Below are 17833 nucleotides of genomic sequence, written 5' to 3' on the forward strand. Positions count from 1 at the left end.
CGTCTCACCAGCATCAAGCACGGACACTGAATCTTGTAGGGAAGGGCAAAGTTGGGTTTGACAGGCTGCTCACCAAACTGTATTATTACACTCATCAAGCTGAATACGTTAGCTGGCTCACTCAACTAGTCTCATTAACTCTAAGTAATATGTGTTAAACTCAGTACTATTAGCTTTCAGTTTGCCAAAAGCTGTTGAGGAATCAAGCCACAAAGGAAATGTTTATCTGCAAGAGGACGATGAACATGAGGATGCTGACCATGAGGGCCTATTCCTTTTTAGGGCTTGTCTGTTGCAATACACACAGACACCCACTCATCCTTGCAACACACACACACACACACACACACACACACACACACACACACACACAGCCTTAGTTTTTGCTACCCCTGAAGGCAGATCTTTGGGAAAGAATGCATTTGGTGAGACACCAACAGCTGCATTCTTCCTCCCCCAGAATTCATGCAAGAAGCAAGACTGGGGCTTCTCCGTCGTCATGTAATGGCCTCAAATGAAAGCCTTGTCACTGGGGCGGGGGCTGGAAGGCACTGGAGCGCAGCAGCGCACAGAGCATCCGAATTCCCTCCTCTGTCGCTCACTGGTTGAAAACTGGGAGGCAACGACCGGCCTCCAGCGGCTCGACTCCCCATTGGCTGCGAAGAGGTGGCAATCAGGGCGGGCCGAGTCGGCTGTGCGGCTTCCAGCTCTATGCTGCCGCCGCTGTCCTGTTGCGCTGTCGCTGTTGCAGCCGCCACCCGGGTCCCTTCGGCCGTGCGTCTGCGTGGGGGCTGCCTCCTCTGCTCGGGTCGCAGACACCATGGTGAGTGTCTCCAGTCGGGTTAGGCTGGGAACCTCACGCTGTGCCCGGCCTGGTTGCCCTAGGGAACCGGCCGCGCCACCCGAGCTTGGCGCGGGGGCCGGAGGATCGCACCGCGGGTCGCGGGAGCAGTCTCGCCGTCTTGCCTGTGTCCTGGGCAGCGGTGTTGGGAACGCTGGGGGTCGCGACGGGGGCGGTCATTGTCTTTGCTCCTCAGCGGAGGGTCCACCGCTCGGCATCGCGCTGCGACTTCCCGGGCTCGGGAAGGGGACTTGCGGCTGAGGCGCGGGGGATTTTCGGCTCAGGCGGACCCCACCGGTGTGGGTGGCTGAGGGCCAATGGCGGGGGAAGTGCCGGGTTCGCGTCCCCTTTGCCACACTTTCCCGGTACCCCCGCCCCCGCCTCACCCCGCCTCGGAGCGGTGACAGGTGAGCGGAGGGGTAAGAAGGTGGCACGGCGATGGGGCGGTCGGTGGCGGAGAGGATCTGCCTTTTATTGGGGTGGGGGTGTGGCGCCTCTGATGCCTCTCTTTAGCGCCCAGTACCCCGAACGGAGCGGAGCCAGGGGGCAGGGGACAAGGTGAAACCAGAGCTGTGGCGGCCGATGCTGCTACCTCGCCCCCGAGCCTCTTCCCACCTACCGCTGGTCCCTGACGCTCAGGTTTCCCCTGCCCCTGCAGTACGGATTTGTGAATCACGCGCTGGAGCTGCTGGTGATCCGCAATTACGGGCCGGAGGTGTGGGAAGACATCAAGTAAGTGACAGGCCCCTCTAGCTTGGGCCCCGCTCGGGCGACGCGCGCTGCGTGTGCGTGTGCGTGTGTGTGTGTGCGCGCGTGTGCGCGCGCGAGATGGGGTGGGGTGGGGGGCATCCCGGGGCCGCCCCCACGATGTCCCCCGCGCCTCACTGCATCCTCCTCTTCCTGCCTGGGTCTCGGTCGCGCATCCTTGGAGATGCCTCCGCCCGCCGCTCCCGGCTGCAGCTGCGCTCCCACGCTCCGGAGCGGGGACCCGGGGAGGAGGGGCGGCCGGGGCGGGGCCCTGAGGGCGAACCAGGGGAAGGAGCCCCTGGGGTCATCGCGGCCTCCCGACCCGGCCTGAGCGTGGGAACTCTCTGCCAGCGCCCGGGCGGCGGCTCCGAGCCTCTGCAAGCCCGGAGACTCCCACGCGGAAAGGGGCCCCGGGGACCACTAAGGCCTCCGCGACGTGCAAAGAGCCTGAGGCCTTAGAAACAAACAGGAAACCTTGGGTCGTTTAGCATTTACACACCTCGCAGACACATAAAATAGTTAAGCCTTTTTAGTGTGCTAAACGTCGCTTCTCTTGAGCGATTGAATCAAGTGCATTTATTCATTTGAAATAAAGTAAAATTGGAATTTTTTTTCTTTCATTTTCTCAAAATCTATCTCTCCCCCTTTTTTGGCTCCTACAAGGCTGCTTTGTAGGAGAGCATCTTAGTTTTAGTCTAGCACTGGCAGGACTTTGGACGTGGACGGAAATACGACAGACACCTGAGACTTAAAGCCTGTTGGAATGATGGGTCCTTTCCGCGGGCAGGTTGAACATTTCGGTCTAAGGAAATTCTCTCTCTTTTTCTTCTCTTACTCTGGTGAAATTTGCATTGAACTTGTATAGGTAGCACAACCAACTAGTTACACCAAAACCAAATATATGGGTTTTCATAGGGGAACGACAATCTGCCACATTGAAATGGAGGGAGAGGGAGTGATTACCTGGGTGGACTGAGGAGAGCGCCTTGTTTGTTATTCTTTACTTTCATTTCCTGACCTCACTGATTTCATTTGTTTTATCAAGTAGGTGGTGTTTCATGCAGTTTTTTTTCTAAATACATTGCAATTGTTGGCAATCAATTCTAACAAGTCTTATTATGCAGTTACATGACAATGTTTTCTTTTAAATGTCTGTTTCCATGGAGATGGCCAGGCTTAAATATTAAGCACTAGAATGCGACTTTCCCTTCCTTGGGTCTGTACCGTTGAGCCTGGTTTCATGTTCCATCAGCCATTTATGTTACCCCCAGGACATATCTACATATAATAAAGAGAAGTGGGGATTTGGAAATTATGGATTGAATCAAATGAGCATGCAGGCACCAAAGCTTACTTTGGGATTTGAATCTGTCTGCTTTATTAATACCTTCATAATTTTTATTTTGCTTGTTAGAGTTAAAGAGAAGGTAGATGTCAAAAGCAAGATTTTGGGCTGTGTAATTTAAGTATGGGATTATCTTTAAGCCACTTTGTGAATTTATGAAAACATCCTGCGTATCTCCCACGTTTTCTCATCCATAATGTAGAAATCTCCAAATTTCTGGGTGAATATGCTATGACAATATATCTGAAATTTTGAGAGCACAATAAAAGATAGCTATTATGGGGAAATAGTTATTATGTATTTTAGCCAAATTTAGAGTGTATGTGCCACCCATTATCAACTTAAATCATGGTTAAATACTAAGAGGAAAAATTATACTTCATAGAGAAATGTATCAGAAACTTTCAAAAATTAAATTACCAAGTGGTTTGTTTGTATTGGCTAGATTTTCACCAGAGAAGATCAAAATACCAAAAAATACTCAAATTCCACTGGTATGAGAACTTAACTCTGTCAGAGTAGGCTAAGAGTGTTGTTACATTCTACTTTTAAAAAGCATATTAATTTTTAATTAAACATCAATCTGGTTTAACTCATTAATTTATCTCTAAGTATTTTTGAATAGTAGTCTTAATTTGTTCAAGTCTTAATAACTTAAATCATTCAAAATCTTTTTTTTCTGGTAAAATGAAACAAATCATATGAGTCTTTTTTATATGTACCCCTGCAACAATTATGTACCCCAGCAAGGGGAATACTATTTTAGTTAAACTAGTGTTGGAATGCAGGTGTTAACTTTGATCCTTTTTTGCCTGAGCATCCCTTCTGTTGGAGCCCTTATTTTCTTGGGTACCATGGACGATCTGGGATAGAGAACATTGCTCATTTTTCTGGACTGAGAGGGATTAAAGCAGCTCATTGGTTCCCAACCCAGTCAGTACCCCTGAGGGGTTACTTCGCACTCCTTGGAAAAGCATTCCCTTAGCACAGCAAAGAGATGTTCATTGCATAGGGGCAGGAGAGGAGAATTTGGAGGAGCTTAATTTGAAAATGCTTCTTGGAAGATTCTGATGCCTCCTTTCAATTTCCTCCTCTGCTCCAAGAAGGAAGGATCATGGCCTTCATGACCAAGGGTTCAATATGCAATATACTTTCTGTTTTAACCTTTTATGAAAGACTAAATGTATAATATTTTTCTTTTCTTTTTGGTCTCAGTAAGCACCAAATGTCTCTATCTTCCTTTTTTGGTCTGTGAGAAACTATGTAAATTGATATTTATAAAACGTAATATAACACTTTTTTTTTTTTTTTGGGTTTAGTAGGAAATGGCCATCCATTCTTCATGAGAAAGGATGCCAAACATTTAATGACAAATAAAACCCTAAGTAACAGATTCCAGGCAGCAAATGCTAAGTGGTAGGAGCCAAAAATGCTTCATTGTAAACTCTGTATCCACTTACACTCTTAGCAATAATATAACCATTTCACAGAGGCTTTAAATTCCTCCGTTTAAGAAAAAAAATGTCTAGACTAAGGGTCAGCAAACATTCTCCTAAAAGGCCAGATAGTAAATAATCCAGGTGCTGCCGGTCAAAAGTCAATATGGAGGATATTATGTAGGTATGTACATAACTGTTAAAATGTGACTGTCTAAAATGTAAAAATGATTCTTTGCTCTCAGACCAGACAATCTGGGCAATGGGCTGGATTTAATCCATGGGCTGTAGTTTACTACCTCTGATCTAGATCACCAATACATATGAAAAAGAAAAAGAGACCTCTGAATCTACTTTAAATCTTGTTTTGTTGGTTTCTTTTCAGTTTTCAGATGGTCCTTTTAGAAGCCATGGTTGAAAGGTGATAAAAAAAAAATCAGTAATTTCAGAGAAGACATGAAGTCAGGTTATTGATATTAGAAAAGCACCTAACTACTTGATTTAATCATATGTCTTCTTCCATCATATCATATCTTCTTCCACCATCCCTGATGAAACTAATCATTGCATCAGATTAATGGATTCAATTTTAGATTGGTTTAACTTCACTGAAACATAAAAATGGATTCAAAAAATTGAAAAAAAAATCTAACATGAATAAAGTTTATCAAAAACAACAACAACAACAACAACAACAACCCACAATACCTTCCTAAAAACTATTTTGCCTTGAGTTGAGCAGGCCAAGGAACAAATTAAAAATAGATTTGAAGCTCCATAGTGCTGTACAGTACGTAGCTTAGCCGTTCTTTGTCTTACTAAAAAGTACGAGATAAATATTTGGATCAAAATTTTAGTATGAGATTTGAAAGTGATGTAATCACACTGTTAGTTGTGTTTGGAGCACACAACTGTGTGCGCTCCAAACTCTGTGTGTTGGAGCAAATTCCTGTAGAAGGTTGTCAATCATCCTTCTTGAATAAAGAATTCATATATATTTAGTATGGTTTTATCTGATTTACCAACAGCAAGGCAGCCTACCTTTTCCTTCATTGATTTGTTCCTTTTTTCATTCTCTAGTGAAGCTTACTTTTATCTTTTTTAATTTTTATAAGATGTTATTTATTTATTTGTCAGAGAGATAGAGAGAGCACAAGTAGGCAGAGAAGCAGGCAGAGGCAGAGAGAAGCAGACTCCCCGCTGAGCAAGGAGCCCAATGCGGGACTGATTCCAGGACCCTGGGATCATGACCTGAGCTGAAGGCAGCAGCTTAACCGACTGAGCTACCCAGGTGTCCCTCTAGTTAAGCTTACTTTTAATGAGAACAATGTAGTTTTAGACATGAGGGTAAAAAAGTAAGATATACTCCCTGCCTCTAAATAAAATCTTACCATACTACTAACTCTTTTAAGAGTTGTTAGGATATTTTTGTCTTATTTTTTCCTGTTTTGTTCTGCCTATAACTCAGACATGGAAAGATTTCTGCTCGTAACTCAAGCATAGAAACATGCTGATCTTCAGTTTTGAAATTAATGTATCTGTTGAATATGCTAATCACAAATTGTTATGGTTCATATAGGCAAGTGCTTTGCTATAAGCTAGTAATGTGACTTTTCCAAATTGCCTAAATTTTCTGAGTCTCTGGGAGTAAGGAAAACATAATTCCTATTGTATAGAGTTGTTGTAACATGTTGGAAAATGTCCAAAAATGCTTAACATGGTTTTTGAAAAGTAACTGCTTAATAAATGGTAACTATTAATTTCACTCTAGAACCAAAATTTTTTGACTTTTTTCTTCCCCAGCTCCCTTGAAAGATGGGAAGTTCTCCTTTAAGCAATAGTAGCTCACTAAGGTGTACAGAGACTAAATGTTCCTCATCACTCTAGGATAAGTAGTCACTTCCTGGTCATTTTCACTGATTTTTCTCTTTTGTCCATTCTGTACAACTGGTACTAGTTCTTTGAATTTGAACTGCCCCTTAGACTCTCCTCTTCTTTCATTCTGGCTCCTAGCACTTTCTTTTGTGCTTATCCAACAGCCTCATGACTGGGCTTTCTGTGTCTGACTTGTCCCACCCACCCTCTCCATTCTGCAGATTATGGTAAGATTGTTACTTTCGTGATGCTGGTTCCACTTTGGAATCAATCTGACATTATATTTTTCTAGTCCCCCCTCCCCTAATCCCTATTTATTGTTTGAAAATGTAGCAAATGCTCCTCCTATACATTTTATTAAAAAAAAAAAAACAAGCAAAATAAGGCACTGTGCTTTGCCTTATTTTATTTTATTTTTTAAAGAGTTTACTTTCTTGTTTTACAGGGAGAGAGAGCGAGAGAGAGAGAGAGAGAGAGAGCAGACACACAAGCAGGGAGAACAGCAGGCAGAGGGAGAGCAGGCTCCCGCTGAGCAAGGAGCCTGAGGAGGGCTAGATCCCAGGACTCTGAAAGGCTTTTCCAGGTCAATTTTTTCCTGCTTTATTGAGATATAATTGACACATAACATTGTGTAGGTTTAAGGTGTAAGATGCGTTGATTAGATGCATTTATTAAGTGTGAAACGATTGCTACCATAATATTAACTACCACTTCCATCATGCAGTTACCATTTCCTTTTTGTGGTAAGAACATTTAAGATCTACTCTCTTGCAACATTTAAGTATATGATACAATGTTATTAGTTATAATGAACTTGTTAATCTTGTAACTGGGTATCTTAGCCTTTGCACAACAGCTCCCCATTTCGCCCACCCCCACCCCCAGGTAGCTACCACTTCCATTTCTCTGAGTTTGTCCTTTGTAGATTCCACATATAAGGGAGTGCGATATTGTTTCTTGTTTGTTTTTGGTGATGAAGCTGAGTTTCCAAGAAGTTAAAGGACTGTCCTAGGGATTATATACAGGAAGCTAAAAGGTCGAGACTCCAACCCTGGTCTTCTGGTGCCAAAGGTTAGAAATGCTTCTTTTAAGATAGAAATAGGAGCTATTGTAATACACATACAAAAATGAAACAATATTTACGGCCATACCCAGAAACGTCTTCAGTCCAAATAAAAAAAAATAATATACAGATAAAAATAGGTAAATTCGATAATTGTTAGGATCAAGATCTTTTTCTGTAGGAAGTCCTGCTAGTTAGCCTGAAAGAGGTAGGCACAGTCTACTAGTTAATAAGCTCACTAGCATTTGAAGTTATTCTTACAGGAGGAAGTAGAGTAGATGCTCTTCACATAGGACTCTCCCTGAACCTGGACCATCCGTGGTGAGCAACATGATACTTAGGTGAGAGTATAGGTCATAGCCTGATCTCAGGGTTTTTCTTTGATGATTCAAAGTATCCCCCTGAAATCAAGCTAGGTCTTTGTTTTGAGAATTGAAAAAAAAAATCATAGAAACATTATTTAATTAGGTATTTCAGAGAAGGAGCTTTGCTCATTAACATCAGAGGCAGAGGAAAAATTAGAAAATCTGTATTCTCCCTTTTGATCTGTTTGGACATAGCTGTGGGTGATGTTAATGAGACACTGCTACTGTTCACAAAGAACAGCATCCTTTCCACTCTCTTGCCTCTCTGCAGGATAAGGGACTTGAGCACATGTTTCTCCTCAGTGTGTTGGAAAGCGATAGTTATGAGTCGATAGCATGTAGACATTAACAGGAAAACACGCCTTAAGAAATCAGTAGAACTGGCCCAGTTCAGAGAGTGACAACTCAGAAGACATGAGTACTTGCAGCTTTTCCATCTGCTTCTTTGCTTCATTGGTCATTAAAGAGGAAACAGTGGGGAAAATGGTGATTTTTTTGTCCAGTAAAGTGGAGCACCTTTTTTTTTTCTGTCAAAAAATACTGAGGTTAAAGAAGTCTCTATTCCAGGTAAAAGGCAAATATTTGGAAGTATTTTTTATACCTCTTTGTTACTGTGGTTTTAGATCTATTGTGTATTCTGATCTCCTTGGCATTTTTTGTCAAATCAAGAAATACTAAATTGTTGTTTTATCGAAATGCTTTGGGATCAATTTTCAGATCATTCAAACATGGGGACCTTTCAGTCCACGCACCCTGCTTTGTCTCAGCACACCAGCCTTGCGGGCCAGTTTTCAGTCCTGAAGACTGAATTTTATGTATCAGGAGAACACCTGTGCTTAGCAGAATCTCCTTCTCTTCACCCTCCCCATCACCCAACCAGAAATGGAAATGTGTCTCAGCTTTGAGATGGCAAAACAAATGTGACTTCCTAAGGGAAGGTTTCTCTCACCTCCGAAACTGTGGTTTTTCTTCATAATACCTACCAGGGTTTATAATTATGTATTTCTATTGTTCATTAATGTTTGTTTTGTCTTAGTAGATTCTAGCCTTTGTAACAGTTACCTAGAAAAGAGGCTGGTATATTGTTGTCTTTTTCTTCTTCTCGTTCACTCTCTTTTTCCCCCATGTGTATGTGTGTATATGTTTATATATTATGTGTTCTTGTCTATATATAAAATATATATTTAATATATTATATAAAATATTATACATATATATAAAAATCCTTCATATTTTTAATTTCCAGGGAGTAGAACACATGCACATTCACAGATTTTTTTTTCTGTAACCAGGATTTATTATGTCAGAGTGATGACATTTATAACCACTATTTAACACAATATAAACTCTGTTGAAATGGACTTTTTTTTTTTTTTTTAAATAGTAAAAGCAGAAGATAGAGCAGTATATAATGGGATCTCCTCTGGAAGAGTCAGAGTTCTATTGTGTCATCTCCCTGTGTGTATGATTATAATAAAAGATTGAAAACACTATTGTTGAGGGGCACCTGGGTGGCTCAGTTGGTTAAGAAACTGCCTTCTGCTCAGGTCATGATCCTGGAGTCTCAGGATCAAGTCCCACATCAGCCTCCCTGCTTGGTGGGGAGTCTGCTTCTTCTTCTGACTTCTCCCCTCTCATGCGTGCTTGTTCTCTCTCATTCTCTCTCTCTCTCTCTCTCACATAAATAAATAAATAATCTTAAAAGAAAACACTACTGTCGAATGACCAATTTCATATACCAGAAACCAGCTATTGAACTGGATTCAGGACAAGACTGAATCCTTTAGCAGGTGTCTAAAAGCTGGGTAGATAATGGTGCTGTTTGAAGTCAGTGTTATAAGCTGTAGATAAGTGTTTGTAATATGTAATACTGAAATTAAATCTAAAAACTTGATGAGAATGATCATCATGTCATTCGGTTTTGAACGTAACAGCTCTTATAGACCACACATTTACCATAGGGTTCCTCAGTCACAGTTCGCAGGATTGAAAAGTGCTTTATACTCATTGTCTCACCTAATCCTCACAAACACCAGAGAAAATAGAGTTGTTTCATTGTCCTCATTTTGTAAGTAAGGGAACTGAAGCTTCACAACTTTAAAACCTTGTTTCAAATCACTCAGCTGTTAATCTAATGATCACAGCAGGAACCTGAACCGAGGTAGGCTTGCAATGATCTTATTATGTGCTTTCCTCTATAGAGAAGGACCTCTGACCCTTCCCAGCCAGTTTACCATGGGCCTGGGCAATTGCATGTGTATTAGCACTACTCATTTTTGTTTTTGTTTCCCTGGGCTTTTCAAGCACACAGACAGGTGATTTTGGCTGTGACATTTTTAGAGGTGGTTTTTATCTACCACCAACTAGCACATCTGCTAAAGAAAACCAGAGCCTCAGAAATTTTGAGCAACCTATTTATTTTTAGAAGAGCTGTGACTCAGCGGGCGCACAAGGTGAGTTCACGATGAAGTGCACACACACAGATCTAAGTGCATTCATTTGTCTGAAGAAGCTACTGAAAATGGTTCACAGGAGATGTTTATGGATGTGTCTTCAGAACTCAGGCAGTTACTGATGAGACCCTTGTGGCTGGCCACCTGTATCAAGAAAAAAATGCAATTATGTATCTAGAGTGATGCCACTTTGCTTCAGTCTGTGTCACTGTTGACAGGATTTATTGTTACCGTTTACAGTACTTGGATGAGTGGACACATTGGCTTAAGGAGGGACCTTTATTAACTGAAAGAGGCTCCAAGCAGGAAGCCTGCATCGCTGCACTTAAAGGGCTGGTCTCTCCCCCTGGCTTCTCCCCTCTGCAACTGCCTCAATCCACTTTCTCCTCTGCCGATTCAGACTTAGCGCGAACCCATTACTGAAAATTGAGGGGTCATTAATACTTCACCAGCGCTCAGAAAAAAAATGTGAATATTTAACTTTTCAGGTATTATATATAGTTATCTCTGTTTTATAAGTGGGGGCTTTTAATTTTAGTACTGGTTAGACACAACTCAGCATTTATGATGTCCTTCCAGTACACTGAAATAGACTATCTTGGGGCTTATTGTCAAGATGACATCTACGTTTTGCCTTTGAATTAAACTTGTTTTGTGATAATGGTTTTTAAAGATAATTGGTCAGGTTGATTGTTTGATGTGTGCTGACATTTTCCTTCTGAGATCAGACCCTGTTTTGGGACTTTATTTTTAAGATGCCTGTATTCAGGGTCTACTAACACAGAACACCTGCTTTCATAATTCTATGGGAAACCTCTTTACTGAAAAGTCAGAACCTTCTAGTATACTGAACTTTTCTGAAAAGTATATAACAGCAGGAATTCAGTGTCAGAATATGAATTCCGTTTTTTGTATATTCACATTTCACAGTTAAGCATTATCTCAAGTATGGAGTTATGAGAAACGCTAAATAGATATTTATGATGAATTGTGTACCTAGTCTTTAAAAATTAAATGGTGGATGCCTGGGTGGTTCAGTCTGTTAAGCGTTGGCCTTCGGTTCAAGTCATGATCCCAACGTCCTGGGACTGGGCCCCACATCAGGCTCCCTGTTCTGCTGGGAGCTTGCTTCTCCTTCTCCGTCTGCCTGCCTCTCCATCTGTTTGTGATCACTCTCCGTGTCAAATAAATAAATAAGATCTTTAAAATAAATAAAAAATAAAAATTAAATAGTAGTTTGAAAACAAACTGCTCACTTTTGCCAGTAATGTTTGATTGTTAGATTTTTAGTAGGCAGTTTAGAAACATGTGAAGGAAATGGGTTTAATTAATGCATTCACATCTTTTAAAACATTCATACATTAATTGAGCACATGTTCTATTCCAGCACTGGGGTTTGGCATCAGTGATTAAGAAAGCAAAATTCAAAAGCCAAAACCACAAAACATCACCGTAAAAATACCTACTGCTCTTTTGGGGAGTGGTAATTAGTGTAAATAAATGATGAATTTAAATCCCATCAAATAGCCATCATTAAAAGTAAGTAGGAAATAGATACAAGGAAATTGTTCATGCACTCCTACTTAATTTTTAAACACTTATTGTGGCCACAAATACATGGAATACGATGGTTTCTTATTCCATCTTCAGGTGAGAGCTTGGTCTTTATTTTTTAAAGGTCCTTAGGGAAGGGCACCTGGGTGGTTCAGTTGGTTAAACGGCTGCCTTCGGCTCAGGTCATGATCCCAGAGTCCCAGCATTGAGTCCGGCGTTGGGCTCCCAGCTCCATGGGGGAGTCTGCTTCTCCCTCTGACCTTCTTCCCTCTCATTCTCTCTCTCTCTCTCTCTTAAATAAATAAATAAAATCTTAAAAAAAAAATCCTTAGGGGAGACAGGATTTGTTTGTTCTTGGCTACTTGAATTAAGAGAATTTATCACCAAATGAACAAATTAAGTGCACCTTTAGTTTGACTCTTCTGATGTTGAATACAAATTCCCAATATTTGATTGCCATTTCTTTCCTTCTCTTCCTCCACTTGCCATTTGCTCTTTCTTCTCGTGTCCCTCCTCCTTCCTCTTCTTCAACAACTAGACTATTGTCGGTTGGCTGTATTGGGCATTTAGTGAGTGGGAAACACTATTCTAAGCCCGTTAGGTAGACTAAACCTGCCAACCAACAGGACTCCAGGTAAGTACTGTTGTTCCTCTATTTCACAGATGAATAAACGGAAATATTGAGAGGTGAACTGGCCCAGTCTTAGCACAACCGCGTATGGAAATAGCTTAGCTGCCGCTTTTGCGTGCTGTGTGAGAAAACACTATTACTTATGGTGCAGATGAAACCAGATGGGTTTCTCTCCATCTAGGTTTGCGTGTTAACCCAAGAAAGTGCCTTTTTTCTTTTTCCCACTTCACCCAACCTCATTTAAGCCACTTTAAAAATAAATCTCTCAGTATGTCTTCCCTTCTGCTGACTTCTTTCATGGAATAATGCACCAAGTGGAAAGATGTAATGCTTAGCCCAAATACAGTTCTTGAGTATATAGGTAAAGGTAACACAAACTACTGCAAGCGATACTATTTGGAAAGAAGGAAAAGCTTTATTCTTTGGGGGTAATCCAAGAGATACTTAACATAGTAGGAAGCAGCAGGATATAAAACACAAACTCAGATATAAGTTTGTGTGAATAATAGTTCTCTTGGTTGCCATTTGGTACATGAGCACTATTGAATACATTCTAATCCAGTTTACTTCTGGTTTCATATGATATTTGCTGTCATCTGAAAGTTACTGGGGGAAAAAAAGCATTTCCAAAACCTTTCATTTTTGAGAAAATTTAAAATTGTTTCTCAGAGCAACCTGTGGGTTTTTTTCACATGTAAACTAAGTATAATTTAAATAACAGGAAATTACATACTTGCTTTGTGTATGCAACAGTTTAAACAAAGTTAGTTCTCAGAAGATACATTCTGAAAATCTAGAAAATTTGGTTAATGTACTTGGCTGAATTTGGATAATTTAAGCACAAAGGAAACTGTCAAGAAGATAAACCTTAAATATTGTTAGAAATGTTCTATCTATATATTTGACACATCCTTTACTTTTACTTTTAAGAAAAAAAGCTAGAAACTTATGGAGAATGAGGTGAGCTAATGTTACCTGAATTATAGAAATCGTTTGTGTAATCTGAATATTAGCTTACTTTCCAGCTTTTCTTTGCCAGTCACCCTCTGTGGTGTTAAGTAGCTAGTGAAAAACAAAACAAAACAAAACAAACACCTCCAAGAGGAGTGAAGGAAGAGTGTAATGTCAGAAGGGTGCCTGTTGAAGCTTCCCTCGAAAAATACATATTTTCAAGATGTATCTGAGAGATGGTTATGACCATAATCTCTGCCCCTTCCAGAGGCTAAACCATTTGACAGCATAAAGCCTGAGCAAATATAAATTTGTCCAGAAGCTAGAAGAACAGTAGTCTTGAGAATTGAGACACGTTGAGAAAGCCTTTCTACTAGCTTCATTGACCATTTTGCCTGAAATTAAGTCTTTTGCATGCTACTCCTTTGCACTGTAAATTTTCCTTTCCCCTGAAGATGGAAAAAGATGAATGATTTACAGAAGAAAGGAAAATGGGTCCAGAAAGATTAGGTCATGGAGATCAATTTACCTCTTAAAATCTTGCTGGGAAATTAACTTCTCAAGGAAGCCTCTTATAATCCCTATCTTTAATACTGCATCCTTCCTCTTCTTCCTACATCCCTACTCTTATCCCTTTACCCTCATCTACTTTGTTTTATAGCATTCGTCCCCTAATGGTAGGTTATAAAATTTGAGTAGATATCTATTGCTCATTGTTTCTACCAGTTAAAATGTAAGCTCTTTGAAGGCAGGGATCTTTACTTCCTTCACTGATATATTAAAAGTACTTAGTAAAGTGCCTGGGGGCATAATAGGTGCTTGAATATTTGTGGCAAATACCCTTTTTTCAGGGTGATGGGGAGAGAGTAATTAAAGAGCCACCCAAAATTTTGAAAGATTTCTAAGATAAATGTAAATAAGGAATCCTAAGTATTTTAAATAATTTATTAGAATTTAGTGTGACATTTTTCAAAGAAGACGCTTATTTCTTTCCATGTACTGCTGTTTAATTTATATTTCAGCCCTCCTCTAGGAAGCATGTTGGGCTGATCATTTTAGGAAGTAAAGCTTAAAAGATAAGGGAGCTTATTTTACTAAAACAAGAGAGAGGAAAGAAGGAATGCATTGACTCATGGTTAGGGGATTTCTAGGGAAACAGCCATTCTTCTATTTTATGCAGAGGGAGGGCATATTCTATTTGTACCTCATTTATTTATCTATTGTTATGGATTGGTGAGTGTTTCTGAGCAGTTGAGTTTATTATAGAAATTTATGTTATCTGATTTATCCCAATTGGAAGAGAGAGAATATCACAGAGTGAGAATATAAATTAATTTATATATACTTTATTATATATTTAATTAAAATGTATCTATATTTTATTAGAATGCCCTAAATTAGTGGCTTCAAAATGCTGATCTGTTGACCAGTGCTATTTTGTAATAAAATGTTAGTGGCAAAATGAGAAGAGTTAGGCTATCCATATCCCTCAAATCATCAATCCCCTAAGAATTAATTACATTTTTATATAGAAATGCAATTATTAACTACAAAGTTACTCATCACAATATTGTTTATACTTGCAAAAAAAATAAAAGCCATCTAAATAGCTACTGAAACTTCAATGTCTATACAATGCAATTTTTTGCAAAGTACAGAATGTATTTAATAAAATGAGATATCCATCAAGTACGAAGTCAAAAAAGGAGATTTTAAAGCAGTAAAATTGTGGTGTGTGTCATACATACAAGTATATTCAATTATGAACAACTCAAATATAATAGCAGTGGTTATCAGGGTAGTGTGGAGGATTCTTTAAAAGGTTTCCCTGCCTGTATTTTATATTTTGTATTCATATTTTTATACAATTAGAAATTGGAATGTACAAGATACATAGTAGCATTTATCAAAAGGTAAGTCAGTGTTTGTACTGTACCTTCATAATTTGGGGGCATTTCACTGACATCTGGTGTTAAAAAGACTTGAGGTTTGGAAGATGTGTTCTCTTCAATTTAATAGCTGTGTATGTTCAGCAAATGGAAGACTTCCACATCTTATATACAACTCTTTAATTTTTTGAATACCTGCACATGGGAAGCACTATGATCTTTAGTACTAAACACACACACACACACACACACATTCACTCCTCAACAGCTTAGAACATACTTTTGCACACTGTATCTCTTACAGCGAGAAAGCTGGATTATATTATGGCTGTTTTTAAAAAGTTCCATTTAAAGGTTTATATATTTAATATAAATTAAACTATAATTATAAATCCACAACTTACAAATTATAAATACAAATACTAATTAATAGATAATCAATAAATATAATAAATATATAATTGGTAAAATACATAATAAATATAATAATTTTATAGCAATTGACACATATATAACTAATAAATATATAAGTATATAATCAATATATAAACATATAATTCAAAAACTATTAAAATAAAATAATTATCAGTTTAATTTATGATTATAATAAAATACATTTAATGATTATATCATTGAATATTAATGATTGATAAATTAACAAATATATCAATTTATATTTATAAATATAAATTAAATTATTATTAATTTATATTTAAAGGTTATATTATGGCTCTTGTTTTTAAAAAGTGGGGGTTTAAAGCTCATGTGCTTTGTATGAGTTGTCCAAGTTCATTCAGCTGGTAAATTCTGGCCTCTGAAATTCAGATCTCTGTGCCTACCAAAATCAGGCTTTTAAAAAAGCTTTTTACATGCAATGATATGCACAACTGTAAGCAACTAAATGGTGTATGCTCTTAAGAACCAAGGATACTTTTTTTTTTTAAAGATTTTATTTATTTATTTGACAGACAGAGATCACAAGTAGGCAGAGAGGCAGGCAGAGAGAGAGGAGGAAGAAGGCTCCCTGCTGAGCAGAGAGCCTGATGCAGGGCTTGATCCCAAGACCCTGGGATCATGACCTGAGCAGAGGGCAGAGGCTTTAACCCACTGAGCCACCCAGGTGCCCCAAGAACACAGGGTACTTTTTAAGAATATCTCCATCCCCCCTGGACCTAATACATGCCATCATTTGGAATTTTCTCCTTGAGCAGATGTCCGTATTCTAGCTACAGACAGTAGCTGTGAAGCACAGCTTCTGCTACAGAGAGAGAGAAAGAAAGGGATTGTGGCCTGCAGCATTTCATCAGTAGCTGTTCAAGCTGCTACTATGTTGCAAGTTCACCTGATGATAGTGGCTGATTTGTCTTGCATTCTCCCGGCAGCCCACAGGGATTTAGATGAATTGGCCTGAGAGTCAGATTGATTTCCAAGCTGCACCTGTTTTTGTGAATTTAACATTGGAAAAGCTATCTGCCAACTTGTCAGTTCTCTTCTACGGCTGGCAATATTTTTTTTTTCATTTTTGTTTTTGTTTTTTTGTTTTTTAAAGATTTTATTTATTTATTTGACAGACAGAGATCACAAGCAGGCAGAGAGAGAGGAGAAAGCAGGCTTCCCGCGGAGCAGAGAGCCCGATCTGGGGCTCGATCCCAGGACCCTGGGATCATGACCTGAGCTGAAGGCAGAGGCTTTAACCCACTGAGCCACCCAGGTGCCCCAGGGCTGGCAATATTTTGAATAATAGATTTTTCCTTTGGACATTTGTTTGAGAAAAATAATCCAAATCTTATCAAAATAAAAATACTTCTATGATCATGACAGCTATTAAAAATGCTAAGTATAATTTCCTTTCATGAATACTGTATATATTTTGAGCTACTGTGTTTAATAAGCTAAGGATATGTTAAGAGAAGTTATCAGTCTATTTGGCATCTCTAACCTGATATGTTTATAACTTTTTTTTTTTTTAAACTAGGCTCCATGCTGGGTGTGGAGCCCAATGCGGGGTTTGAACTTAGACCCTGAGTTCAAGACCTGAGCTGAAATCATGAGTTGGACGCTTACCCAATCGAGTCACCCAAGCGCCCCTAAACCATAAGCCTTGATCTAACCCACCCCTGCTCCAGTCCACTTCTAACAGCCTTTCCCAGTTCAGTCTTTGGTGACAATATCTTTCCAGTTGCTTGGGCTAAAACCTCAGTGTCATCTGTGTATCCAATTCTCTTCTCACAGCCTGTATCCAATCCATCGGCAAATCTTGTTGAATTCGCCTTCAGAACATACTCAGTTTGGACTACTTCTCCCTCCTTGGGTTGCTTCCACTCTGAATCAGGTTACCGGCCTGTCTCACCTGAGCGTTGGCGATAGCCTCCTCACTGGTCTCCTTGCTCTGTCCTAACCCCTTCTAGGGCAGTCTCAGTGCAACAGCAGGATTGATGACTTTAACCTAGGTCCGTTCCTCTCACTCTCATGTCACAAAGGCCCAAACCAGGTGGTGGGTATTAGGGAGGGCATGTATTGCATGGAGCACTGGGTGTGGTGCACAAACAATGGATACTGTTACGCTGAAAAGAAATAAATAAAAAAATTAAAAAATAATGTATAGATATTAAAAAACAGCAACAACAACAAAACAAAAACAAAAACACCACAAAGGCCCAAACCATCCATCACTTTCAAGTAA

The 17833-nt window shown here is 39.7% G+C and overlaps 1 protein-coding gene across 2 annotated transcripts in view; it reads left to right on the plus strand.

The window, feature by feature from the left end:
* The first annotated feature begins 677 nt into the window (after nt 1-677).
* Nucleotides 678-17833, plus strand: part of GUCY1B1 (guanylate cyclase 1 soluble subunit beta 1) — a 47987-nt gene continuing 30831 nt past the window's right edge. The window contains exons 1-2 of one of the 2 annotated variants that reach the window (XM_045997908.1): nt 678-823; nt 1500-1573. In XM_045997908.1, coding sequence (XP_045853864.1) covers nt 821-823; nt 1500-1573 — 77 coding nt within the window. In that variant the 5' untranslated portion in view covers nt 678-820. Of the gene's footprint in view, nt 824-1499; nt 1578-17833 lie in introns of both variants that reach the window. The other variant, XM_045997909.1, reaches the window with a different exon arrangement.

The sequence above is a fragment of the Meles meles genome, chromosome 2 (assembly GCF_922984935.1).
Source record: "Meles meles chromosome 2, mMelMel3.1 paternal haplotype, whole genome shotgun sequence".
NCBI classification, from domain to species: Eukaryota; Metazoa; Chordata; class Mammalia; order Carnivora; family Mustelidae; genus Meles; species Meles meles.